The sequence below is a fragment of the Copadichromis virginalis genome, linkage group LG1 (genome assembly GCF_057382275.1).
Source record: "Copadichromis virginalis isolate Kocher_CV1m ecotype Utaka linkage group LG1, C_Virginalis_male_GT1.1, whole genome shotgun sequence".
Classification (NCBI taxonomy): Eukaryota; Metazoa; Chordata; class Actinopteri; order Cichliformes; family Cichlidae; genus Copadichromis; species Copadichromis virginalis.
In genome coordinates, this window is record NC_140618.1 from 37,036,457 (window position 1) to 37,063,156 (window position 26,700).

The window sequence follows — 26,700 nt, forward strand, 5'->3', positions numbered from 1 at the left end:
GAAGATGTTAAGAAACGTTTATTCACTTTACACATCTTTACAGTTCTCGCGTCACCAGAAACAGACCAGAATGAAGCATTTCTTTATCTTTAATGCCAGTGTTGGAGGAATGCATAGCGGCTCCTCAGCAGTTCTGTCCATAATGAAGTGCTGCCAGGCTTCATACGTGGTTGTCCAGCAAAGCCTCCAGGAGTCTGGAACTGTTTGTAATTGCAGTTGTAACCACAATGAATTTATAACCTGAGAGAAAAAAATAGAAACGGTTGTTATTTTCTGCTTATCAACAATACAATAAAAAATACATCTCCCATTTCAGAAGATGTTTTTCACATTTTTTATTTTTGCTTAAGTGGCCCTACACCCCATCACAATGTTTACCTTTCTCTCTGCCGAGGAACCGAAGGGCCGAAATCTCAGAGTAGGTGCATCCACCAAGAAACATGACCAGTATGATACGCTGAGTGTCGTTCTTTCCCCTTGAATCCACTCCGCTGCTCCCTGATCAGAGAAGGAGAACAGTGATCAAATCTGTTAGACGTCTGTTACAACAGTCTCCTTTTCTGTTTTAGCATTAGCCTCAAACGGATCCATTATACCTGCCATTGAACTAACCTGTAACTGCAAATTCATGACCATTTAGCAGCCTGGTGACTTCTTCAAGCCCCGTCCAACCGTCTCGCTCCAGCACCTATGCAATACATACCGGGAATAGAATTTTATTTTAAAGTTACCATGGCTGCCCCCCCATCATATCCACAGACTGAATGTGTCCTGGTTGGCTTACTTGTTCGATGAGTTTGCAGCTCAGAGGGATGTAGGCACCACTGAAGATATAAGCCATGTCTCGAGGGACACGCAGGTCATATTCTTCATCCGTCTTTGGCACCTTGATGCAAAATATGATGAGCACGTTACCATTTGACACAATCAGAAATGAAAAACAAAATGCCTTTAGGAAAAGTATGTGCTGTATTTTTTTTAAACTAAATAAAGTTAATTAAGGAGAATATATGTTACTGTTTTGTGTCATATATAGTGTTATGATTGCAGATGCTCGTTAAAAGTGTCAAACCATGAGGTCAGCCTATGTGAAAGAAGTAAACAGTGATTTTTTTTTTACTTGTGGCTCTGTCTGATGTCACTGAGAGGACACTGCTAATATGGTCATCCCAACTTAAAACTCGTTTCTCTGTTTGGGCCAACCAATCAGAAAAAAGATTAAAGAGAGGGATGTTTTACAAGGAGAGGAGATTTTTTTAAAAGCCTTTTTTCCAAGCAGGATGAACACAGTGCTTCACCAAGGCTCAGTACACCATAGATAAGGTTTATTTTGAACCGTGAACCATACAAAGTTGTTCTTGTAGAGTCCACAAATACAACTAACCAAAGATGTTCACCTAAACAATAATTTACCAAGTTAAGTTTTCTGCTCAAGGCTCTGAAATTGCTCTTCTTTGCCAGAGAGGAAAAGGCATCTGTCAGTTTTCCTGGAAACAAAGAAGAAGAAGAAAAGTCAAACAGCACGTGTGTCTTGATGCACAGAGCAATGCAGGGTTTCCTGTAAGTGGAGAAGGCTAAAACTGCGCTGAGAAGCCACTGTCACCTGCAGTTTTATCATTAACCAGTTTGCCCACTTTGCTCTCCATTACAGTGAGCGTCTCTCCCGGCTGTTGCTCGACCAGCAGCCCAAGCTGCCTCAGGTTGGAAAATGTGAGCAGGTGATCCACTCCATAGCTCTGATGAGGTCAGACAGAGAAAAATGTCAGGCATTGGACCCATGGCTCTTTATCAAAATGAGCACACACTTAACAAGCCAAGGCTGGCAGCAAAGAGCAATCTGCCACTACAGGCTGCCTGATCAGATCTGTGACAAAAGCCTGTGATGTCCCCAAACAGCTGGACGCTGCACGTTCTCCAAAGCATTACTCTAAGAGGAGTTCAGCTACAGACTGATTTACATTTCATGCTCCAGTGTAGGGATAGGCTGTATTATTATTTTCCCCACGGGGCCAGACTGTTAAATTAAGTGAAAGCTCACAACGAATAAATGAAAAATTTAGTGATGATTTAAGCTGAACTCAGATTCTTTTACAATCAGATATTTGTGAGTCTTTGTTTAAAAAATACATTTCATTGTCATCTCAGGTTACAAAGATACAAACATCATTTGAGAAAGCAGCCGCTCTTTCCAAGACAATCATTGACACAATGCTGCATTTGATGAAATGTGAAGGTTGTTTTGTTTGAAGACATTACAGGGTGACTGAGATGGTTACAGGCATATTTGAGCTGCACAAAACACACACAAAGCAAAGAAAGAAGTGTGTGTGTGTTTGATATTTAACAGGCAAATGTAGAAACTGTGTTATAACTGTGCAGCTGCTTTGTGAGAAGTTCTGCTGTCAGCCTGATTTTCTCCGTCTCAGACGGGTTTCTCCTCGGCGCTCTGGTCTTCCAACAAACAGATTGGACTTTTATTCACCAAGAGCTCCAAAAATGACAGATAGGAGTTTTTTCTGGCACAAATCCCTTACGGCCAGTATCAGCCTACATGCTGTTTGTATACTTGAATCTTTTTTGAGCAAACATGAACAGAAAATAGCATTAAAAAATAAATAAAAATAAACAGCAGAAAATACCATTTCAAGCAAAGGTACAAAAATGCTGACACTAAAAGCTTTTGTACTTCTACCACCAGTGTTGGTCAAATTACTTGAAAAAAGTGATCAGTAACTAACTACTGATTACTTCCCCCCAAGGTAATCCTGTTACTTTACTGATTACTTATTTTCAAATTAGTTACTTAGTTACTTTTTAAAAACACGATTTACAACCTGAATAGGTGATAAAGCGATAGATCTTTCAGCCCAATTCTACTTTTTCTACATAATCCATCATACAAAATGTAATCAAATGGAAAAGTCTCTTTTTAAAACTTGTTTTATTAGTTTTAATCTTTTAACTTTATGCATCAAGCAAAAATTTAATTATATGCAACATTCTCTGACTGGAAGAAATTTGTTTAACATTTAAATGTATTTTCTGCACATTTCTGCACATAAAATAAAATATTTTTTGTGTTTACACTCACTCCTTCAAATAGATGCAAGTAAAACACAGCAGAAAATAAATAAAATCAAATACTCAGCGGTCCTGTTGCTCTATTTTCAGCAGCGGTCAGTGGAAGAATCCGCGAGTTTCTCTGTGAATTTCCCATTACGTGGCAGCTACTCGGTGCTTGCTCGGACGTTTAGGGTTTTTTCGCTGTAAAAAGAAGTTTTCTTCCCACGCACAGCGGACACTAATGTTTTTGTCACTTTTTATGGAATCAAACTCAAAGTAAGGTCAGTACTTCCACACTTTAAACGCTGCACGCTCATACTCTCTCCCACACTCGATATATGATCCATTGTTGATCTGCACACAGCTGTTACCACGAACGTCGCACTCGCTTACGTCACTGTCATGAGACATTCTCGCAAAAAAAAAAATAAAAAAATCACGGTTTTAGTAACGCAGCGTTCCTACGGGAAAGTAACAGTAATCTAATTACCATTTTTGCAATAGGAATCCCTTACTTTACTCGTTACTTGAAAACAGTAATCGGATTACAGTAACGCGTTACTTGTAACGTGTACTGCCCATCTCTGTCTCCCACAACAAAAATACTCCGAGAGATTTGTTGTACCTCACCTGCAAATACTGTGCTTTCAATGAGCGGTAGTCTTTTGGCAGCAGTCCTGCAGGAAAACAGCATCACAATAGTTGTAAACAGGAAAGACAACAGTCTGTGACGAATCAGTGAAGGATGATTCACCGTTTTCTGTGATAGACAGCAGACAAAGCAGCCGCAGACTTTCTATCATGGACACCTAGAAAGGAGAAAAAGAGTCATTCAGACTTTTTGGCAGTGCGCTTATTGCTGAACTCTTTTAAGAACACTCACCTGTCTGTTGATGTGCTCCTCTATGTAAGAAATGCATTCACGGATTTCAAATCCTTCCAGTAACACTGGGAAAGCACAAGGAAACAAGATTTGCTGCTCCTGGGGTTAAAACACTACAAACTATTATCTTTGACAACTTTTAGTAGCGGACACACACAAAATGAACTGAACCACTTAACGTGCAGCATGGAGACAGGAGCACACACAGGAACACAGGTGTGTTTGTTTACCCATCTCTGCAGGACTTTATTCCACATCAGTGCACTTCAAGCCAGGCACTGTTGTCTCACAGTAAAAGTTTCTATGTGGAGTTTGTTCTCTTAGGTTATTCTGGCAGCTCACAGAGACGTGGCCACAGGTGTGACTGTGAGTATTAATGGTTGTCTGTCTGTGTGGTAGGCCCTGCACTGGACTAGGAATCTGTCCAGGGAGTGTGCTCTCCCTCTTGCCCTGTGACAGGATAGGCTCCGCCCTCCTGTGGCCCTAAACTGGATAAGTGTTTAAGGAAATAGATTTATGGTTGTATGGCATTCTCAAGCCTCACATTTAAGTGCTAAAAACTACCATAAACCTAACTTAACTATGGTCCAAGTCTAAACTGTCACTGCTTATAATCCCACTCTTAACACTGATCTTACTGTTCTTCTCCCAGTCTTGGAAACAGGGCACACAGAAAACAATGCAGCAGTTTTAGGCATCACATCGTCACCAGTCCCCGTCGTAACCCAGGGAGATAATGTTGCTGCTTCAGTGACCTTTGCTGGGTTTATGACTGCCTGCTTGTGATGCATTTAGGGGGCATCTGTAAATTGTAGTAATAAAAAAAGATAACCCAAGTTACACCCTTCTCAAATGGGATCATCTCTAGTTCATTTAAAGTACTGAAAACATGAGACTCATCGGTCAGCAAAGTCTTTGGAGAGCTTTCATGTTCTTGCACACACATATGAAACCAACAAACATGGAGCTTGTTTTGTGCTTTAAGGCGTTAAAGTCCCTTAACCTCCTAGGACCTGGCGTCCACATGTGTGGGCATCACATTTTGGGTTATTTAGACCAAAATAGACAATTTTGCACTACAAAAGTGATATCCACTTATGAGGACATTATACTGCTAGTGTTCGATCGAAATGAATATCCTCATATGTGGCTCTCATTTTTCTTAGAAACAAAAATCAGGTAAAGAAAATATCTGGTAATTCTTTGTTTTTACATTCATCGGGTCCCAATATGCCCAAATATCAAAGAGAAATTAAAAATGCTGCTGTGGAAGAGTTAGGGTCTTAGGAGGTTAAATGAAACGTGATTGGAACAAAGAGCAGAGCGGAGGATTCTTACAGTGTTCTGTCTTCAGCAGCTCCTGAAAGTCCTGCTTTGTTTTCTTCTTCATTATCGACTCGCTGGCACCAATGTCTGGAAGAGAAAATGCTCTTCAGCAACGCAGCCGTGCAGATATGGCTCGGAGTCAGCGGTAGGATACTGTAACACTCACGCAGGCTCAGCAGTCGATGTTCCTGCTTCAACCCTTTCAGCTCCTCTGACACAAACGTCTTCATCTGCTTTATGTCCATGCCCCGACGTTTCTGTAGAGTTATTAAAGAAAACCAGAAAAAAGGTGTTAGCTGTTATCCTTACTGGTCACTAATGCTTCAGCTACGTCATAATTACCCCACTGAAACACTGCAGGGTAACCTGACACTATGTAACTATGTAACTAAATGTAACTACACATCGCATCAACGCAGCCCAACACTACTGCGAGGGGTTCAGCACCATCAGATCATCCGGACAATTTCCAGATACTTTTTTGTTGTAGTTTTTGAGACAATAACAATTATAGCATCAAAGTGTCAAGATAAAGACTCACAAACGTCACCCCAGCAAATTCCTGGAGCGAGATCACTGAAACTACTGGAACGTACAGAGAAAGAGGAAAAACTAGAGGGACAAAAATGTTTGCTGACCTAAACAGAGAGCGCAGACGCAGGAGCATTTTATTAGTTTCTATTGGCTGGCATCGCACATAAAACACGACCACGAGGTAATAAACACGTAACGCACCAGTGCAAATATAAATGCCATTTTTCAAGGTTGTGCCGTACAAAGACTCTTCAAATCGAGCCACGGGTGCAATGATTGCTAAGCAGTATCAACATTCACTCACGTCATATGCAGTCTGCAGATTCCTGGCTTTCTGACTGAGAAAACCAAAGACGTTGGAGAAATGCTCATTTCTGATTTCACTGAACACCTACAAAACATTAGACACACTTTTCTATTAGAATCACGACAATTAGCAAAGTGCAGCCGACCGCAGACTAAGACGAGCCTTACCTTATCGTGAGAGTTCAGCATCACTTTCACACTTTTGTCAGAGGCGGTAACATCAGGTCCAAACTCCACACATCCTGCACAACAGTTGGAATGATCACACAACATATGGATATTTTTTAAAAGAAACACCACAACCAGCAGCGTGGCTTCAAAAGAGCTAAGAATGTGAGGGCGAAATGCTCTGCTCAAGAGGTCAGAGGTGACGTGTTTCTTCCAGGCATAAAGTGAACGTGTGAGTGGATTCGATTTACTGACACCTACCACATTTGATTCTAAAGATGTCATCAACAAGTCCTTCGTAGACAACTTGTGAGCACAGAGGAGTAACAAAGTCCACATCTGCAATGATAACGACGACATTAGAACGGGAACGGCACGGCCCATCGTCCTCTGAGATCACTGCGCCTCCTCACCTCTGTCAATAAGGAAAACATTCCCAATTTCAGCCTGACGAGCTTTTTGTTCTCCCTCTTCAACCTGCTCCCTCCACGACTCGTACGCCATCTGGGATCACACAGAATTACCATCAGCAACAGACCAAAGCAGGTGACGGACAAACTGGACGTGAAAAAGTTAAACTAGTTTGTATCAGACTAGCTTCTGGTCTCTAATCTTACAGCACCTTTGAGCAGCGCCCAATCCCGTAGACCTTTGAGAATGGGCCGTACAGGGAGTACAGGAGGTGGAGAGCACTGCCGGCGGTCCTCACCCAGCGCTGGTCTCCAGCCTGGAAAAATACAGGATGCATCAGAGATTTTGTAGTTACACTTCTGATTCAACTACGGGCTTATAAATTCAGCAATGAACAGCTCAAATGTGATGATTTGTTTCACTATGATTATTAACACATTAGTAACACTACAATGCCCAGACTTCCTTTGTGCGGTTGGCTTCAGAAATGAGGAAATTAAGGAAAGAAACGACGAAAACTCAAAACTAAAGCTCGAGGACAAAAACTGTGACACATCTGGACAACGGTACGAGCAGCTCTGTGTTTCTCACAAAAACATGTTTGGATGTCAAGGTGTCTGTAAACCACGTGGAACAGTAAAAACACAACGAACTTCAGATTTCAGACTGAGTCTATAACGTTTTATTCAAACGTCTAAAACTGAATCAAACACTGATGCAGAGCAACAAGTCATGCATGCATCCAACGAGCATGTGAGGCCAATATTTCTTTTCTTTTCTTTTCTTTTCATCATTTAGGGGAAACAGCTAGCTCATTAGCTGCTCGTGTTCACTCATTAGTCTGTGTACTGCTGCAGAACCTCTTCACATTAACAAATGATGACTAAAACACTGACTAGAAAAGGATTTAGACAAGGAATTGGCCTCTACTAACCAGGAAGTTGTCTTGAAAGAATTCTGGCAGCTCCAGACTGATGATGTCATCATCAAGAGGAAGCAGGTAGAAAGGCCACTCGTCTATGGACACATCTACAGGAAAGGCAAAAACAGCTTTTACACTTCTCCTCACTCACACTCGTCATTCCTGCAAAAAGAGAAAGATGCCTACCGCCAAAGATCCCCTGCTCCTCCAGCACGGCCTCACACGCATAGAACTGGTAACACAAAGAAGGGTCAGCAGGTCAGTATCAAGCACTCGAAGCATTACAAGTACAGCACGGACACAAGACAAGAAAGAGAAATACCTTCTGAGGGGTAAAGATGATCTTGTATCTTCGGGATTTTCCAGGTACCTTGTCTGTGTTCACTACATCTGCAACAAAAATGCAGATGTCACTTTGCTTCAGTTTCATCCATTTTACCCAAAAGACTTTATAATAAAACCATCAAGACAAGAGATAAATAAAAAGAATCTCCGTTTACCACATATCCATTTCACAGTTTGTATTCTTGGACGGATCAGGAAACAGAGCCTGGAAAAAGAGCAACACCACATTGTCAGGTGGGCGCGTCAGGTGTGTGGGTACAATTCTGTAAGGTATGAAGGTGCAGGCTCACTGATCTGAGGTGCTGATAACAGGTTTGTGTTCCACTTTGTAGAGTTTGTCCACTTCATGTTGCTGAAAGAAAATGGGGGGGGGGGGGGGACAAAAAGCTTTTAAAGACCTGCTGAAAGTGCAGTAATCCTGAAGAGATCAGAACAGGCAGGAGAGCAGCAGCTGATGCAGTTCACCTTTAGTGTTGATACATTTGCAATACGATCCAGCGGGCTCATCAAGTCTGCCTCAATGAACAGGTCCTTCTTCCCGGGCAGCTGTGACACAAGAGAACGGCTTGTAGGACAATCTGCTCTTCACAACACAAAAAGCATCGCTTGTTTTGTCTTCACCGAGTTGGAAGTACATCACAAACTAATGCGTGCATGGCTTAGTCTGCACACAGCTTCTACACTTTCTCCACTGATTCTGACAATGTTCATTTTTGCCTAATTAAATGAAATTAAACTGTAAAACTGAGTCCTAAGGCAAAAGTAAACTGTAGTTTGGTGGGGACAATTTTCATGTTAAGACAGTATAGTTCAGCACATAGGAATATTTCTCAACATAAAATCTCAAGTGAATCGCTGCAACCTTAGAAATAGACATGATTCTGCAGCAGAATTCACTCCATTAGCTGGTGGGCACTTTTAAAAGCCACTGCCAGTGAAACTGCTTGTTGTTATCTCCATAAACACAATTTATAATTCTATAAAACAAACAAGAAATACAGTAGACTTCATTAAAAACATAGAAGGCCAAAGCAGTCTCTATTTTCTGACATCACTGAGGTCCTTCAACATCTACCGGACGCTGCTCAGGATGTTTGATGAGTCTGTGGTGACGTGTCGTGAATGGGTGTGCAGTCAAATGATAAAGTATAATAATAAAAAAACAAAAAAAGAAGAACAGTGCCATATCCATGCTATACATGCCAGTCATATTACTGATGTGTATGTCTTCGGCAGGAGCTGTGACGTGCTCCTACCTGTTCCAGCAGGTAGATGAGCTGATCTCTGGCCAGCCTCTTGAGGATGGAGAAGTCGGGGAGCTCCGGGGAGTCTCTCCTGGCACTGTGAGCCATGCTGGACACACGACGGAGACCGGACAACACTCAGGCATCCACGACTGGCATAAACAAAGAAAATAAATAAATAACTCATATACAAATATAATGTTTAATAATGGAGATACAAAAACCAGCAGAAACATATAAGACAGAGATCTGTGCTGTGATTATCCTCCCTGCTGGCTTAGCTTCAAAGCTAAAAACACATTCATCATATAAATGCTGATATAATCGAATACGCTGACAGTACTTTGTAAAATTCTCCCTCGAAATATAAAATTAATGCCAGAAATTTGACCGTTTATGTCTTTTGAAACATAACGCTTTATCTTAAGTTAGCAGCTACCTGCTTCCGTAGCTAAATAAGTGGAATGATCCCACGAACAGTTGTTTCCCCCCGGATCATAATACCAACGGACCGCTACACTTGCTCGAAAGACGTTGAAAATTAAATAACCTAATAACGCGGGTTTTTTTGTCACTGACCTGACAGTACGTGATTTTTACACCATGAACTCAGACGCAGCTTTGTTGTTAGAAACTGTTCAATTTGCCGCAGAGAAACACCGCAACCAGCGGCGTAAAGATCCAGAGGGAACGCCGTATATAAATCACCCCATAGGTAGGTGTGTTTTTACGGTAGTATGATGCATTCACTGCCTGTACGTAAACCCGTGAAGTTTCTCACTCTTATCTTTAAAAGAAAAAGAAAAAAAAGTTTCTGATGTTTAACTGATACGATACCGGAAGCCGTGGAAGGAGGAGATTGAATTAAAACCCAGTTATCAAACTTAATTATGTTCATAGTGGACATTATATAACAGTATCTGCTGCGGCGACACCTTGTCAACAAGGGAGTCGCCGAAAGGAGCGGTATATTAGAACTAACCAGTCAAGTTATCAGGGTTTACTCGCCTACTACAGCTATATCACTAACATTATATGTTTACCATTTTATGGCAACAAATAGTTTTGCAGAAACGATGTTTCTGCAAAACCTTTATTTACCTTTATTTTATTTGATTCTAGTGATAATACCCTGCCGTGTAATAGCGATACGTTATTTTTCGACTTTAAATTTGTATAGTGTATAGTCTCACAGGGAGGTGGAGGTCGATTGATCTGTTTTTTTGTTCAGGGGTACAAAACTAATGGCTTTTTGTGTGCGGGGGATTTAGCGGCATCTAGTGGTAATGCCGCAGATTGCAACGAACCTAATATCTCCTCCACTACTCACTGCTCCGTTTTTCTTTGCTGAGCTAATGATAGCACTTGGCAGTGCTTTTCCTGTCAGGGCTCCAGACCACTAGAGCTGTGGGGGACTTAAAGGGACAAACTTTGAAAGGATAAAGGAACGCACCAAAAATAATACTGAAAAACATAAATTATTTTCCCTCAAATCTAATTTCCATGTATCGATTTTTATTATATTGTCTTTGCTTTTATTTTTATTTTTTACCTTTTCCCCCCAAATTCGTATTTTTACATTTCTTCAGACATTCTGCTTTATTATGCAAAAGAGGAGCTAGTGATTGTTTCAAAATATCTTTTGAAACGACAGTTCAGTGGATTTGTTTATCGTGGTGTTAGCAAGGAGCACCATAGATGGGCAGCCAGTGATTAAGCTCCCTCCTTGTGTCCCTGTGTGTAAAGGAAGTTTCTGATGGTTCGTCTGCTTGTTCTGTTTGAGTTTTATTTTCCTACTTACAAATGAGACCTATGAGCTATGTTATAGTGGGGAGGTAGAGTGTACAGCCCGATCCGGCGGGGAGGTGTGGGAAGCCAGATCAGGCGCCCCCCCCCTTCCGGCTCTCCTCTCTGCTCACTCCTGTCTTGTCCCTTTTGTCTTACTTCTCTCTATCACCTTTTCTATCCCTTTGAAGAAGTGAGGCTCCATAAATGCTAAAGAGGTAAGTATTAGTTTTTAGTTGCAATGATTAGATAGAAAAATAAACCATAGAAACCTAAACAGAAGAAAGAAGAAGAGAAATAACAATGTTAACATAAACCAGTGACACACTCCAGGGCTGAATCAACCCTGGCAGGGCCTCCTTGGATGAGGGTGTCTAGTGATAATGGCCAAAACACCCGATGAATCCAAGGTCCACTACTGACGATGTGTCCCAAATTTTAATATGAAAATGTAGATCAGATCTCTAATCCCTAAACCTAACCAAGGAATTAAAAATGGCAGATTAGCGTTGGTAAAAGACCTAAAGTTGAGGAATAACGATGTGTGCTGCTGGCAAAGTTTCTGGGCTTTCCTCATAACAGCCATCCCTCAAGATTCTCTCCATTTAAAGCAATGCATTATCAGGGACTGTAACATCTAGTCCTTTTACTGAATGTAGAAACTTAAAGTGCTGGAGGAGCTCTTCAGAGAGGAAATGTCTGATTATAAATGAGTTTTCTTGTTCTATAAGTGACTTCTCTTAGCAGTCTGGAAACAGTGAAGGTTCTTGTTTACAGTCTTGTTTACTCACAGCTCTCTGTGTGTGCTTTTAAGGAGTAGCGAGAATCCTCAGCCACGAAGGGGGCGTCACAGATATCGAGGTTTTGCAGGTGAGTTATCAGTTGTTACCTGTTAGTCACAGTCACGTGCATGCATTCTCGCATCAGTAATCCTGTGTGCTTCCTCCTGCCCTGCAGGCCGCCCTGCTTCATGACACAGTCGAAGACACCGACACCACCCCCGCAGAGCTGGAAGCTAAATTTGGTGTAACTGTGGCTCGCATTGTTCAGGAGGTGACGGATGACAAGAGCCTGCCCAAGCAGGAGAGGAAGCGTCTACAGGTGGAACACGCACCTCACTGCAGCCAACAGGCCAAGCTGGTTAAACTGGCTGATAAACTGTACAACCTGAGGGATCTGAACCGCTGCACTCCTGTTGGTCAGTACGTCTCTGGACACAGTGCTGTTTCCTACAATAAATGGGATGCTGTGTAAAAAAAATTAATAAAAAAATTAAAATTAAAAATGAAGAGGATGAAATGCTTTGGAACACTTTATTTATTTGGCAGAAGTGCAAAAGACAACATAACAAACGTTGTTCAGTTATGTTTCTGAATGTGCTTGGCAGGTTGGACAGCTGAGCGAGTGCAGGAGTATTTCCTGTGGGCCTTTGAGGTGGTGAATTGCCTGAAAGGAACCAACTTGGCTCTGGAGAAGAAGCTAGAGGAACTCTTCAAAGAGAGAGGAGTCCAGCTCTGACAGGAGGGCCACAACACAGTGGAGAATGGGCTATTTCGAATGCAAATAAAATGCTTTTTGTTTGTAAATATTCAAAATAAATCAAATTTCATGTACATTACAGTGTCCTTTAGTTTTCTGTTCTGTTTGTAATGTTTTTGCAGGCTAGTTGAATCCCCGAGTGTCTGATGTTGTGGTGTTTAGTAATAGTGAAAAAGTAAAAGATACTACTCCCCATTTGGTAATTGTAGCTTGTGGACTGTGATGGTGCGTTTAAAAAAAAAAAAAAAAAAAAAGCCTATTTAGATATAACACACATTTGCAGGACTGCATTACACAAAGCAAACAATTTGGCACAAAGTGTTTTTCACTATACATGTTATTGGTTATATTTGAATCCATTGAAGAAAGCCAGGATGCTCAGTAATTTTCTTTAACAGAAAATAAATAAGCTAATATAAAACAACAAGGAGATGTAGGTCATTTGCATTTTTTCTCTTGAAGCGACCTGATAACTCTACTTCATTAATGATTTAAGAGTTTTAGTGACTCCTTTACATGTTACATGTCCACATTTAAAACATGGGATAATTTGAAATTATTCTACTTTTTAACCAAGAAAACAATAATTTGATATATTCGTATAAAAAGAATGAATGTGTTTAGCTCAGCAGCCTGCAGAGGGCGATGTTACACTAAAACGTTTCAGAATATTAACATTCACTTTCACCCTTCCCTGTTTTAGAAAGTTAACTTTTCGTTTTTCGGAAACATATTTCCTGTGTAAACCAAATACTTCCTATCTTCTGTATTAAAGTGAAATGTACACAGTCACCGCTTACCGGCGGAAGAACTGTCGGAGCAAATTTACTTCCTGTCCGTTCGCCGACTGTGTCGAACTTCCGTTTGATTTGAGCGACGACGAGGAATTCGTTTTGTTAAAGTGAAATACTCATTTTTTAATCTTTGTACGGTTGCATATCGTCGACCGGGCGGTCATGTCTAGTCGCGAAGCCCTAAACATGAAGCTTCCACCGATCCAGTCCACGGCCGGAGCCGTGCCGGTCCGGAATGAAAAAGGTGAGCTTGTGCGGTTAGCAAGCAGGGTGTTAGCTGCGTGCTAAGCTAGCTAGCTGGAGTAGCAAAGCTGATAGTAAATTTATGTACGAAGATATATGCTGGAAAAAATTGGACTGTACTTTCTTCTTTTTTCTTTTTTTTTTTACTTAATTTAATAACATTAGTGTCCTGGCTGTAACAATTTAAGAATTGACGGAACATGTTACAAAATTATCTTCGTCTACATATCTGTAGTGTTGTAGTTGGATAACGGGTCTCAATAAACCTGATGGGATCCTGCACTACCTGCGGCCTCAGAGTGGAGTTGCATTAAAAAAGAGCCACGTTTTTATTGCGGGGTGCCTCAGTTTGTGGTTTGCACGATTTACACTTCAGATTAACTCTCAGTCCACTCCGTGTTAAACGAGCTCCGTCTTTAAGCCAACGGTTTTCATTGGCTGGTCTTCCTAAACAGAAGGTTTTTAGAGCAGGTGACATGACCCAGTTGGGGATATTTCCTCTGTGTGACATAATACAGAGTCAAGAGTAGAAAAAACTGTCCGCATCAGCGTGTTGCGAGCGGCCTGAAGCCAGTGAGGACGTAAATACACAGACACCAGCACTGTCAGGCATTGCAGTTACTTAAAGACCAGTGACCCCAAAGTCGGAATCAGAATACTTTATTACTCCCCAAGGAAATTATGTGGGTTACAGTTGCTCCAAGACAGCAACAGACTAAACTAATTAAATAATACAATATGTTGCAGAGTTTACAAATGTAAGAAATAGCACTAATATATACATGTAAATACACTCAGTTTGATGTCACGTGTGCTTAAGAAAAGGTGGATTTATTTCTTACTTAGCAGAAGAAGAAAATTGTTCTGAATTAAAATTATGCTTCATGTCAGTGGATTCATTGATTAATAAAAGTATTTTTTTAAAGGTTTTTACTAGATTTGCTACATACAAAGAAATTGGATATTAGAAGTGACTTAAATAATAACTGAAAAACAAACTGTGTAATCATTCATTTGGGGTTACCAGTATTGTATAATATTAAATCAATTCAGGTTTAGGTACTTTTAAGATGACTTTTTATGATTTGCATGTCCTGTGAGAAAGGTATTAAATCTATATGTCGCGCAGTCTTCTGGTGATCAGTTTGTCATGTAATGATTTATTTAGCAGTAATAAATGATGATATTTATGACTTGGTCTTAGCTAAACTTTAAAATGAGAAACTGCAAAGTTGGTATTATTTGTGGTTCTGCTGAGCTGGTATTCCTAATCGGAAAACTTTACGTAGGTTCAAGTGTGATTAAGAGGATTGTGTGTCTCTGTGTGCCAGGTGAACTCTCCATGGAGAAGGTGAAGGTGAAAAGGTATGTGTCGGGTAAACGCCCTGACTACGCGCCGATGGAGTCGTCTGATGAAGAAGAAGAAGACTTCCAGTTTGTGAAGAAGGGAAAAGAAATGGAGCCAGAGGTGGAGCTGGAGGAGGAGGACGTCTCTGATCCACGTCTCAGGCGTTTGCTAAACCGTGTCTCTGAGGACGTGGAAGAGAGGTGGCGCCCAATGTTTACAATCTGATTCAAGTTCACCAAAACGATCGTGTTGGAAAGCTGACGTGAACATGATTTGTGCCTGTTTGTCCTCAGGCTTGCAAGACACAGACAGATAGCAGAGCCTGAAGTTGTGGTTGAGAGCAGCGAAGACTCTGATGAAGGCACGTGGCACCCACAGCGAGAGGAGAGCAGTGAAGATGAAGAGGAGGAGGAAGAAGAAGTGGATGATGAGGTGCCTCAAAGCTTAAATTTGTCAGTTTTTTTTTTTTTTTTCTTCACCTGTTTGTACTAAGACATGTTTCTTTTCTTCTGGTCACTTACAGGAAATCGAGAGGAGGCGAGCAATGATGCGTCAGCGAGCCTTGGATAGAAAGAATGAAGAGATGGAGGTCATGGAGGTGGAGGAAGAGGGGAAATCAGGAGACGAGTCGGAGATGGAGTCTGAATACGAGGAATACACCGACAGCGAGGACGAAGCAGAGCCGCGGCTCAAACCTGTCTTCATCCGCAAGTACGAGATGAAAGTTTGTAGAACAACGTAAATCCAAAGACCGTATTTATCAGTCGCAGACATGCGACGGTCAGTTTTCTGTGCAGAATGTTGACAGATCAAGACACACAAGAAGTGTCTGCTTGCATTACTGAAGGAACGAAAATTAACAGCATGGAGAAAACATGAGTGAATGATGAGTCTTTTATCAAGTGTGCTGTGTCTCATTTATCCAGAACAGTCATGTCATTTGGAAACATACAGTACAGTCTGGAGCTGTTCACACTCAAAAATGTGTTTGGAAAGAGCTCGAGCAGAGCAGAACGTTTCTGTCAAAGTAACTCCTGAACACTTTATTCCTGTTAAAGCTGCAGTGCGCTTTGTGTTTTAGATGGAAGCAGATCACAACAACACCGGCCTGAATACCAGGCCCTTAACATTAATGAGCACATGAACTGTTTTCTCCACAGAAAAGAGAGAGTCACAGTGGCAGAGCGTGAAGCTGAGGAGCAGAGGCAGAGAGAGTTGGAGGCCGAAGCGAAGAGGCAGGCGGAGGAGCGACGGCGCTATACCCTCAAGATCGTGGAGGAAGAGGCCAAGAAGGAGTTTGAGGAGAACCGGCGCACGCTGGCTGCTCTGGACGCTCTGGACACCGATGGAGAGAACGAGGAGGAGGAATACGAAGCCTGGAAGGTCAGAGAGCTGAAGCGCATCAAAAGGGACAGAGAGGCACGAGAAGCGTAAGTAAACACCAGTTTGAGTGACTGAAAATAAATTTGTGATAAAGGAACATCCAGAGAAGAGATCATGAGTGTTGTTTGTTCTCAGCTTCGAGAAGGAGAAGTCTGAAATCGAGAGATTCCACAGCTTGACTGAGGAGGAGCGTAGGGCCGAGCTGCGCAACAACGGCAAGGTCGTCACCAACAAAGCCACCAAAGGCAAATACAAGTTCCTCCAGAAGTACTACCACAGAGGAGCCTTCTTCATGGTGAGTCACCACAGTGCTTCAGTCTAGCTGCACCATCTAACTGAGCTTCCCCCAAATGTCCCAGCTTGACCCAGGGCTTTTCTGCTGAGTTTCTCCTAAGAACCTAAAACATTTGTTACATGTAGCAAAGCAATAATACTTTAATTTCTCATTATATGACTTACCTTTGAATGAATTTCTTGATTTCCATCCCCCTTTTCTTGTATTTTTTAATCAAACTATTTGAGGAGGATCTCTTTGCACCAAATACTTTCTGTGCATTTACCTGCATGTAGTTGAGTAAAGCCGAGTTAGTTCACCTAGAAATGAATTAATTTGGATTTGTGTGCCAAAGGTCAGGTGACTGTAGTTTAGTTTAATCAACCAGAGACAGATGATAAAATGATTTTCAGTAAAGTTGAGTACATGTTGGATATTTTGTGTATGTTATGTGCGTGCACACAGGGATGCTGAGCTTCAGTGGGCTGGTGGTACTGTCTGAAAAAAAGCAGGATATATGCACCGCACACAGTGCAGGAGATGCATGTAATCCTTGTGGATGTGAACTTTAAACAACCACCAGGCCTGTACTGTTTTGTCCTCAACAGCAAACTCTTGTATCAGTGAGCTTTTTAAAATGTCCTGACTTTTTTTTTTACACCAAAACGCTTTTATAGTCGTAACATCTCTGACCTTCTGGCTCATCCCTGGAACATTGATCCAAGCTGCAGGATATTAGCTGATGATGTCAGCGATAAGTCTAAGTGTCAGGATGTTTTTCTTTTGCAGGACGAGGAGGAGGACGTGTACAAGAGAGATTTCAGTGCACCTACTCTGGAGGATCACTTCAACAAAACCATCCTACCCAAAGTTATGCAGGTCAGTGGCGTTTGCTTTTTCCTCATCTTCATCGTAGCCTGGACTGTTTCACTGAACATTGTTATAACAGCGTTGTGTTCATATGGAAAAATAAGGTTAAATGGTTTTCAGGTGTTTGTGCTGTTTCTCAGGAGATCTAGTTGGAACCTTGGAGAGGAGGATGTAAACACTTAACCATGTTTTTACATTTGTGTCTTGTTGTTCTGAAGACATTTGGACGGCTATGTTGTGAAATTAAATGTCCTTGTGTGCTGCGGGTGTTTCGGCACTCCAGCTAGCTTGGACCTGCTTACTTGGTGCACTTGCAGATATTTATTGTTAATCTGCATCTGTTTATTTGTGCGTTTTCATAAATCAGTACTTGTTTTGAAGCTTTAATGACTAAACAGTCGTCTTTGACCTGCTGCTGTTTCCACTGACTTCTTCTCACATGTGCTGACAGCTGAGAGAACCTCTTGTGCTGCACAGAGCAGTAGAGACAATAACAGTGCATCTTATTCAGGCAATAGAAAAAAAGTTTCTTTTTCTCTTCAATCACGGGGCTCTCTGATCTTTTCTGGTTTGTTTCCTGCAAAGGTGAAAAACTTTGGTCGGTCTGGACGCACAAAGTACACCCACCTGGTGGACCAGGACACCACGTCGTTCGACTCTGCCTGGGCTCAAGAGAGCGCTCAGAACACCAAGTTCTTCAAGCAGAAGGCAGCAGGCGTGAGGGACGTGTTTGACCGGCCCACCGTGAAGAAGAGGAAGACTTAAGATGCACACGAAGAGGATATGAGCAGGCCCACGGTGCAGCTGTAAAGACTTTGAGAGACTGAGCTGCAGCCTGATGGTCTGTTTTTCTGGACTGTGACGTGGAAGGAAATCAGCAGATGGACTGCTGGCTCCATGAAATCTACAGGAGATGCAGCTGGTGGGATTTCAGCTGTAAAACCATCAAAAAGAGGTTTCTATGTCATTGGACGATGGCTTATGTAATTTTGTAAATTCAACATTTAGTACACACAGTCTCCCACTGACTCGTTCCTTTTTCCTCGGTGTTGTTTACTGATGTTTGATGACTATTTCAATAAAGCAGTGTGTTTTCTTTTTTCATAAATGGACATGAAAGAAGCCAAATGTCAACTTTTATTTAAAAAACAAAAACACAAAAACAACTGTCAAGGTGACACCACGACAGTTTAACCACCCAGCGTGACCGATGAGCCTAATGAAGCAGTCCAGTGTCAGTCATGTTTGTTCAGTTGGTCAGAGCCACCAGAGCTTCCACCACGTTTCCCATGTGTTCCCTCAGACTGCGCTCAGCCACGGCCCTCGAAATCTCCATCTCAGACATCTGGACACCAAAAGAAGCGTAAAGACAACTGGTTTTATAAAAACTACAGTTTGGCTCAGGACGATTCCTTCTGTAACACACTGATGTAATTTAAAACGTAGGTTTAATATTTGATAGTTTCCATTACCAACGCTCCAATCAACAAACGTTAGACAGCACTGGTCCAACTTGAATTTTATTTTTAGATCACCAATTTACAATAATAGTCGGGACTTAATAAGGTAATATAAGTCATATGTGCACACATGTAGTGACTGTGTGAAGGAACTACTCCACTGTAGAGCTAGGCTCATACGCTGCGATCACCTGGGAAATCAAAGGAAAGGAATTCCAGTTCTAATCGTTTCAAGTGAAGCTTTTAGGAATTCTGCTACTTTCAGATCGCTGAGATCAGATTTGTCAATTATCAATAGAAGTGTTTTTGATTCTGGTCCAAGATGCTCATATTTATCATTTTCACCACAACTAAAAAACAGAATCAACTTTTTGGGTTTGGGTCACACGGCGTTAGTGTCCACATACTTTAGATCAGGGGTGTCAAACTCAAATACACAGTGGGCCAAAATTCAAAACTGGAACAAAGTCGCGGGCTAACATTAATATTTATTTTTAAAAAAAAAAAACTTCCTCCAGATATAAAAATGAATCTTTTCTTATGGACTCAAACAAGTTTTGCTGAAAAACTGAATTTGGAACAAGCAAAGCTTAATACTAAACAATATATATATTAGCTGTATAATACCAGTAGGCCAGCTCTAATAGTAATTTCGGGCCAAATGTAATTAGGCTGCGGGCCAGAGTTTGACACCTATGCTTTAGACCATGTAGTGAACCGGCATTTGTGTGGTTGTATAACAGCTAAATGGATTAATACACAAAAAGAGTAAAATAAATAATATAATAATTAAAAACAACTTACAATTAGCTCTACGTCCTCTCTCTTGATGGTGACTTTGGCCAACTCCTTTTCTCTGAAAGCAGGAATAAATAAAACATCGGGACTCTCCTGGGTCTTTTACAGTGACTGAGGCAACAAGGAGCCAACACTTCAGTTACAGATGAAGCTGCTCTTACCTCTCCTGCTTGGCTTTCTGTTCCCGCGACCTTCTGTCGCCAATCACTGACATGGCCTGTGACAGGAAACTCTGTTTATAGCATTTATATGGTTTTCACCTTCCTATGTGTCAAACATGAAGAATGTCGCAACCCAGACAATCTCTGTTCTACACGTCCAAGCATTTGGTCTCACAAATTAATGATTTTTTTTTTTTTTAAATAGTAAATGTTACAAGTAAATAAAGTCCTGCTCACAACTCAAAGTGTACAGTGCGTACACATTTCATGACTCAAACACCAACAGACGGTCGCACAAATGATGGGAATAATCTAGTCACGTCACCACTCATTAGGAAGCACCACAAATATTTGTGTGTGCCACACGCAATGTTTACGAATGAATATTAAAATGTGCATTTATCCAAAAGGCGTTAATTATTGGTATTTTGTCAAGAAACAAGGTTTCAAGGTGAGAAAAACTGAAATACTTCTCTGGTCTCACTCCGTGCTGCTCTATCATATCGTGAGTTAGTGTGCAGTAGTTAATTTTTTCCTTTAGGTCGAAATATAACCTGAAGGTCTTCAGGAGGCGCTGCGGTGGAGTGGGCTTGGAAAATGATGTCAGGCAGCATTTTACTATTTTCTGATGCAGGCATCAGTGAGGTAAACCCTATTTGATTACTAGATGTGCCTCATAATGGGAGAGCAATTACTTTAAAGTTGTGATTACGTCGCTCAATCATCCAGGGAAGGAAATCCCCAAAAGGTTGAAACCTGCAGTCAGCTGAGAATGAGGAAGTTACCTGGATGAGTGACAAAACGTTTCTCCCACGTGCAGATGGACAGAATCAACGTTGGGGGATTGTGATTACGTCCCTAACGTTTGAAAGGTTTTCGTTTTTCATACCGGAGCTAATGAGAGACATTTAAAAACAGAAGCCTGACAGGACATGTGCGCTCTCTATAACGCTGCTCTTCTATGTGCAGCATGCTCTGTCTCAGCTGTGAGGCTGTCGTGTCTTTTTTTAAAAAAAAAACATATTTTACTTGTTTTAAAGAAAACCGGTGTGCGGATTTACCTGGCGAGCCACGAAGCAATTAGTTACCGAGTTTATCACTCACGTTACATAATTGCGCAAACGTTAGCTACTAGCATGAAAACAGGCAAAACTCGTGCAGATCAAGTGTGTATAAAACACAAGCTACACACCAAACACACTAGACTTGGTTCTGTGTCAGTGATGCTGTGCGGGAAACGGCAGCACGGACCGCATGTTTCCGGTGCTAACGTTAGCCCGCTGCTCTCACCGTTTCTAAATCAGAGCTGGAGATTTCCTTCTCCTCCGCGTAGTCTGTCACTCTCTCCAAATCAGCGGCCCCGCTGTCATGTTTCCGAGGCTTCTCTGCCGGCTTCCCGGTGCAGTTTTCCTCGGCTTCCAAGTCCAAATCGACATCTCCTTCCGCCGCCATGTTTGCTCGAGTAACGCCGGAACAAAGAGGACGGTTCCTAGAACTATCGGATGGAATACGAGGTAGAACCGGAAAGCTTTAAAAAATAAAATTCCAGCTCCCTTGAAACAAAAAGTTCTTTAAAAATAGCAATAACAAAAAACTCAACAAAATTAATTAAATCATGAGATACAAACAACAAAAATGAAAGTGTTCAGTTTAAAAATACTGCATGAGACTTGTTTGTGAGGAAGAACTCATTCATATTTGTCCGTAGATACTATATCTTTATTTCATCAGAATCAGAATCAGAATCAGAAAGGGTTTTAATGCCAAATGTTGAGCAGCTTTACAACATTAGGAAATTGCTGCGGTGCTTCAGTGCAAACATACTGTCATAAATTGCGCTTAAATAGACATGAAAAAATAAAAGTAAGAATAAGAATTAAAAGTGCTACGTAGAAAGATATATACATGAGTGCAGGTGGTGATCAGTGCCAAAACATGGAATGATGCAGTGAACACAGCATAGGGTCATGTGTTAGTGGTGGGAACAGTCGTACGTTTATTGTTCATGTGTCCAACAGCAGAGGGGAAGAGAATAATTCATGTAGTCAAATATGATTCTGCAATGTTGCTCAACCTTGTAATGGATATGTGTATCCATAATTTAGGTAAGCGTTTGGTCACCATGACTATGTCTTACAGGACACCAGATTTATTTTATTGTATTTTTTTTTAAGAAAAAGGAATTTGTCATCAGTCTGATCAATATTTATGATCAGTCAGATGATCCATATATCCAAAATACAGCACAACGATTAAATCCAGTGTGGTCCCCTGTGACACTGAGCAGAGAAATGTGTTACAGTGATAACAGCAGAGAGCATAAACAACAGTTTGTGGAAGGCTCCAGTAAACCAACAACAGTCAGTTGATCAGATGATCAGTCTGATGCATCAGAGATGCTGGGGAAGGAAATGTCTGTTTATTTTATTTTTTAAAATTCTGGATCTAAACTAATATTTAAACCTACCCACATGTTTGAGGAAGGATAGCATGACTTACTGTCTTGTTATTTTTGAGACAAAAACAAATAACCGGATTACGTGCCGTCTGTCTCCGGATAACTAAATCTCTGTACTCCTCTTTGTTCTATTCCTGTCTGTTCTAAGAGGTTTACCTGTTCTTCCACCACTGCAACAGATTTCCTGTGTGTCCAGACTTTTCCAGCCCTTCTGTGTATTTGAGCTTTTCCAATCCACCCACCACTGTAATCAGATTAAAAGAAAGAGAAACCTGTTGGTGCTTTCAGCCTCGAGTGGGACTGAAAAGCCACCTCAGTGCTCTGTGGTTTCCTCCTTCAGGAGGTGCGTCGGGTCGCGAGCAGCTGGAGGGATGCCACCGGGGCCGGAGACACATTGTTCCCGTCATACCAACCCCTTCATCCTGCTTTATGACTGATGCCTGCTTGACAGTTTTGGAGATCTCATCACCCAGGGCCTCAGGAACGTGATGACAGGACGCTGGCTTCGGCCACAGGTGAGACTCTGCAGAAAGCAAACAGCCTGACAAACACACAAGAATAGAAATCATCTAATGAAATGAAATTCCTCTGATTCCCAAAAGGATTAAAATGTTGCATACAACCTCTGCTGCCCTTAACTGTCAGTCAGTCAGCGCTGAGAACCAGTGGGACTAACAGATTCTATGTAATTATATATTTTTTATATATATAACAAGAAATACTCAGAGAGTGCAGACCGCCGCTGAGGCAGCTCACTCTCTGAGTATTTATTTTTCAGGAAATATTATTGTATATTTATATGTTTAGTTTTCTTTGATCTTTTTAAACGTACTTTAAGAAGTTTGTATTCCAGTAAAAACAAGTGCAAAGTGGAGGCTTTTGTCATTTCCCATTTTATTTTGTATAATACATTAGCAATGAAGTTATTGGTTAGTTTAGTTTGTTAATAACTGGACATGAATAACTTAAGTCTATTATGTACTACAGTACATTTCTAGCTAACTAAGCAGCTCATTCTCTTTCTCTTAACGAAACTTCCTTTAAAGATCAAATCATTTCTGTGTGAACTTGAAAGAAAAGCAGATGTGAAATGTAAAAGTAGATCATAGTTATGAAAGTGTGACCTTATTTGGCCTTGAAGAAGATGTCAGAGGTCCAACGTAATGTCATATTTAGATCCTCATACATCTTTGCCTGTATACGTTCATGTTGTCAGTCCAAGCGATGGCAGTGAGAAGTACTTCTATTTAGGAGACCCCCCCTTACAGAGCCAAACAATTGTACTGGGCAATTGATGTAAATATTGGAAACCACCTTTCAGGAACATAATTATTGAGCACTGTGTATGTACACAATGTTCCTGTGCTAGAATAAAAAGGATGGCATCAGATTTTGATGTTAGACCAATGAAAGCAGCACTTTCCCCAAAGTTAAGCTGTCAGTAGAAAAAATGCTGTGTGTAATAATCTGTCGTCTGTGTAATCCTTCAGAGTATGAACACGCCGTTCTGTCAGAGCTATGAATGGGTACATTGTGTCTCTATGGGAAGAAACATTCCTATTGTTTGTAAAATCTGGTAAAAAGTCACAGCTTTTATTTACCCACCAGGACCAGCGCTGCTTAGAGCGCTCAGGTTTGTCTGTAAGATTCCTAAATAATAACAAAGGGATCAATTTTGAATTTTTTGTGATAAATGAAAACAAGGCTTGGATTTCAGCCAACAGTCATTGCACAGGCCTATTGAAACCATAGATCGAGCACATTCACTCAAGCACGGATTTGCATCCTCTAATTTGCTTTTGTTTGTTCTCGCTGGCACTTCCTCCTCTCCCACAAGGCAGCAGTAATTATCCAAGAGTGAAAGGGGCCCCAAGGAATGCCGGACCCTGCGCAGCCGACCGGAGCGCTGAGAGCAACACGTGTTTGTCACAGTGACTAACTGGTTTACACCCACACTTGTTGGAGGGGATAATCTAAAGTGAAATTAAGGAAATGACATCAAACAATGTTTGTTCTTAAAGTTAGTGTGGACGTTTGTGGCCTGGAGAAGCCTTCCTCAAGGTCAAGGTCAAGGTAACTTTATTTATACCCAAAGGCAGGGTCAATTTGCTTTACAGAAAAATGACAGCATTTGGCATCCCTTTCCTAAGTGGGTTACTGGTTCAAGAGAGAGTTATCAAACACATGCAAAGTTACATCATCTGGTTCATTTCTGTCATTTTTATTGGATTTTTTACTAAATAGATTTGAATAAAAGTACTTTGAGTTGTAACATGCATGCAGGTGAAAGGTTATGAATCCTGGGAGCGGGACACCCACACTCAGGGAGACAGCAGAACACAGTCGTGTCCTGAGTCCTCCACAGTTTCCTCCCCTGGTCTTTGTGTACATTCACAGCTAGCGTGCATCACCTTTCAGTCCTTTAGTGTTTATTCTTCTCGTTTTGGTCATCTTACATTTCTTTGATCGTCTTGTGTATCTGTATTTATTTACAATGTATTATATACAGGGATAGACATTATCAAAGCATCTTAGGTCAGCTAGTTTTTTCAAGTATATTGTTAAAAAAGTACTTTTCTGTGAAATCGCTGTGAATGAATATGTGGCAGTGAGCTTGTTCTTGGTAATGCTGGCTGTGGTCAGCATGTTCACCATGTTCACAGAGCTCCGTGTGTCTCCATGAGCCTCACACTGATAATCCTACAACTGACTTGCTGGAAGATTCTGGAAGAGTCTTCATTGACTGGCTTTGTAAATCCAAGCCTGATGTTCCCTCTTACTCAACTTCTTCTTTATTGCTCAGTCCCATGAAGGTAAATCTGGTAGGACTGTGTCTCCTCTCCAGAGGCTACACGATCCTGGCACAAGCTGCTTTTTTCCAGCGTACATTCACAGAGGTTCAGTACCAAGAACAACTCATTAAAGCAGCTGAACACGACAGCATTGTGACTCTCTGCTTTTGCTTTGCATCAGCATAACAGTGAACAGACAGTTTAATATATCTGCAAATAACAAAGTGATCTTTTACAGTTGGATGTTTTTGTAATGCATTGTACTCAGATGGCTGTTTACTGAAGCAGGGGCTCTAAATCCCACGGGTCCTGAGGACACTTGGCCTTCATCATGTAATCTATCAGACACAGCAGTAACTAAGTAAACTTGTAGCTAAACATGTTGGGTTTTTGTCTCCATACGGGAGCACAGACTGCTGTGTATTATTTCCTAAACATGCTGCACATTGGAGAATCTCTGCAGCTTCAGTAGAAGGTTTCACTCAGATAGAGTAACAGGCTGCAATAATGCTGTGCCTGCGCTGGTGAAGGTCATCCTGTCTGAGAGGAGGGCTGGAACAGCGATGGGATTATCCCAGTGCGCCACCCTGCACACTAACCCAGATCTAATCTGACTCTCTCCTCATGCACTCAGCGCTTTTCAGCCGCTGCCGTCGTCTCGTTTCCCTGCCGCTGTGCAACACAGAAGAGTGTTTTAGCACATATCCAGCTCCAAGTAGCTTTTACACCTCAGTACTGACCAGCTTTGTCCCTTTGAGGAATTCATGGACTGTTTTCACAAATGTCAGATTGTAGAACAGAGCTGGCGACGAGGAGTGTAGCAGCTTTGCAATGGGAAAGCTGAACTTGCAGGGTATGGTTTCCCCCCACGAGCATAATCGGCTTTTATCATGCGATATTCGATATTTGATATCATTTTACACAGAAACTCATCAAATAAAAGCACAAAGAAAAATACTAACAGTTCATGGAGCTGCAGAGTGCAGCAGCTTGGATTGTGGAGCTGTAAGTCCTTTAAATGATTGCTGAGCAGTCCATCCCAACATCACACACACACTGTCTGGGTAACTTAATAATAAATATATTGTCTTTTGTTCATTTTTGCCTAATACCTTATTACTCTCCCATTAGAGGCCTTCCAAATCCATTGGCCTGTTTATCATTAAGCACATGTACCGATACCGTTGTTGACCCATCAACGGCAGAAAGCCGTCCAGCGCGTCCTGCTTTAACATTTCTGGGTCGTAGTGCAATCACGAAAACTCGTTGGGATTACGGATGTGGGCCTCTCTCTCTCAGACTTGGCCCAGGTCTCGGAGAAAACTGCGAGTCAAGCTTCCAGAAGTCACACAGGATAATTGTTTAATTTTCCAAATCTGGATTAAACGTGCCCAATCTCATTGTGCTGTGGATTTTGTGCAATGCTGGGAATATGGAATGGAAAGGGACAGATGGGACTGGCACATGATCCCTGTTGACCTCCTCCTTCTCTCCCTCCCCCTCCTCCTCTTCGTCATTTCTCTCCCACTCCCTCCTCCCCTCACACACTCTCTGCCTAATCTGACTGGGGGAGAGAGGGAGGGCACCGGGCAT

General features: G+C 41.5%; 4 protein-coding genes across 6 annotated transcripts; 2 read left to right on the forward strand and 2 right to left on the reverse strand.

The window, feature by feature from the left end:
- Nucleotide 1: 1 nt before the first annotated feature.
- vps33b (VPS33B late endosome and lysosome associated) lies at nt 2–9,846 on the reverse strand. 3 transcript variants are annotated; one of them, XM_085461158.1, is made up of 24 exons: nt 9,782–9,846; nt 9,215–9,354; nt 8,424–8,504; nt 8,249–8,310; nt 8,114–8,163; nt 7,936–8,003; nt 7,800–7,845; nt 7,626–7,720; nt 6,903–7,007; nt 6,694–6,784; nt 6,542–6,619; nt 6,281–6,354; nt 6,111–6,197; nt 5,439–5,529; nt 5,285–5,359; nt 3,947–4,011; nt 3,818–3,872; nt 3,694–3,740; nt 1,604–1,736; nt 1,414–1,487; nt 785–886; nt 613–688; nt 379–498; nt 2–240 (listed from the first exon to the last, which is right to left on the reverse strand). In XM_085461158.1, the coding sequence occupies exons 2-24, from the start codon at nt 9,308–9,310 to the stop codon at nt 161–163; spliced, it is 1,851 nt and encodes a 616-aa protein (XP_085317284.1). In that variant the 5' UTR covers nt 9,311–9,354; nt 9,782–9,846; the 3' UTR covers nt 2–160. The 3 variants fall into 3 exon arrangements, with proteins under 3 accessions (XP_085317284.1, XP_085317274.1, XP_085317293.1); XM_085461148.1 differs by lacking the exon at nt 9,782–9,846 and adding an exon at nt 9,642–9,703; XM_085461167.1 differs by lacking the exon at nt 9,782–9,846 and adding an exon at nt 9,546–9,603.
- Nucleotides 9,806–12,600, forward strand: hddc3 (HD domain containing 3). The gene is made up of 4 exons (XM_085461190.1): nt 9,806–9,917; nt 11,802–11,857; nt 11,945–12,185; nt 12,375–12,600. The coding sequence occupies exons 1-4, from the start codon at nt 9,806–9,808 to the stop codon at nt 12,503–12,505; spliced, it is 540 nt and encodes a 179-aa protein (XP_085317316.1). The 3' UTR covers nt 12,506–12,600.
- Nucleotides 12,601–13,367: 767 nt separating this feature from the next.
- Nucleotides 13,368–18,550, forward strand: mfap1 (microfibril associated protein 1). Its single transcript, XM_085461176.1, has 8 exons — nt 13,368–13,564; nt 14,895–15,111; nt 15,205–15,343; nt 15,435–15,622; nt 16,072–16,341; nt 16,430–16,589; nt 17,358–17,447; nt 18,024–18,550. The coding sequence occupies exons 1-8, from the start codon at nt 13,483–13,485 to the stop codon at nt 18,201–18,203; spliced, it is 1,326 nt and encodes a 441-aa protein (XP_085317302.1). The 5' UTR covers nt 13,368–13,482; the 3' UTR covers nt 18,204–18,550.
- A 7-nt stretch (nt 18,551–18,557) lies between these two features.
- Nucleotides 18,558–21,360, reverse strand: hypk (huntingtin interacting protein K). Its single transcript, XM_085461202.1, has 4 exons — nt 21,148–21,360; nt 19,858–19,913; nt 19,703–19,754; nt 18,558–18,783 (listed from the first exon to the last, which is right to left on the reverse strand). The coding sequence occupies exons 1-4, from the start codon at nt 21,307–21,309 to the stop codon at nt 18,688–18,690; spliced, it is 366 nt and encodes a 121-aa protein (XP_085317328.1). The 5' UTR covers nt 21,310–21,360; the 3' UTR covers nt 18,558–18,687.
- Nucleotides 21,361–26,700: the final 5,340 nt, after the last annotated feature.

Bases quoted from the DNA above. Each gene is read 5' to 3' on its own strand.
- vps33b (XM_085461158.1), bottom strand. From the start codon at position 9,310: ATGGCTCACAGTGCCAGGAGAGACTCCCCGGAGCTCCCCGACTTCTCC. The intron at 8,505-9,214 runs GTAGGAGCACGT...CTTGTGTCACAG, and splicing joins TCATCTACCTGCTGGAACAG to CTGCCCGGGAAGAAGGACCT. The intron at 6,198-6,280 runs GTAAGGCTCGTC...AATGTTTTGTAG, and splicing joins TGCTGAACTCTCACGATAAG to GTGTTCAGTGAAATCAGAAA.
- hddc3 (XM_085461190.1), top strand. From the start codon at position 9,806: ATGAACTCAGACGCAGCTTTGTTGTTAGAAACTGTTCAATTTGCCGCA. The intron at 9,918-11,801 runs GTAGGTGTGTTT...TGTGCTTTTAAG, and splicing joins GTATATAAATCACCCCATAG to GAGTAGCGAGAATCCTCAGC. The intron at 12,186-12,374 runs GTCAGTACGTCT...TGTGCTTGGCAG, and splicing joins GAACCGCTGCACTCCTGTTG to GTTGGACAGCTGAGCGAGTG.
- mfap1 (XM_085461176.1), top strand. From the start codon at position 13,483: ATGTCTAGTCGCGAAGCCCTAAACATGAAGCTTCCACCGATCCAGTCC. The intron at 13,565-14,894 runs GTGAGCTTGTGC...TCTGTGTGCCAG, and splicing joins GCCGGTCCGGAATGAAAAAG to GTGAACTCTCCATGGAGAAG. The intron at 16,342-16,429 runs GTAAGTAAACAC...GTTTGTTCTCAG, and splicing joins GACAGAGAGGCACGAGAAGC to CTTCGAGAAGGAGAAGTCTG.
- hypk (XM_085461202.1), bottom strand. From the start codon at position 21,309: ATGGCGGCGGAAGGAGATGTCGATTTGGACTTGGAAGCCGAGGAAAAC. The intron at 19,914-21,147 runs GTGAGAGCAGCG...TTCCTGTCACAG, and splicing joins CCAGCTCTGATTTAGAAACG to GCCATGTCAGTGATTGGCGA. The intron at 19,755-19,857 runs GTAAGAGCAGCT...TCCTGCTTTCAG, and splicing joins CAGAAAGCCAAGCAGGAGAG to AGAAAAGGAGTTGGCCAAAG.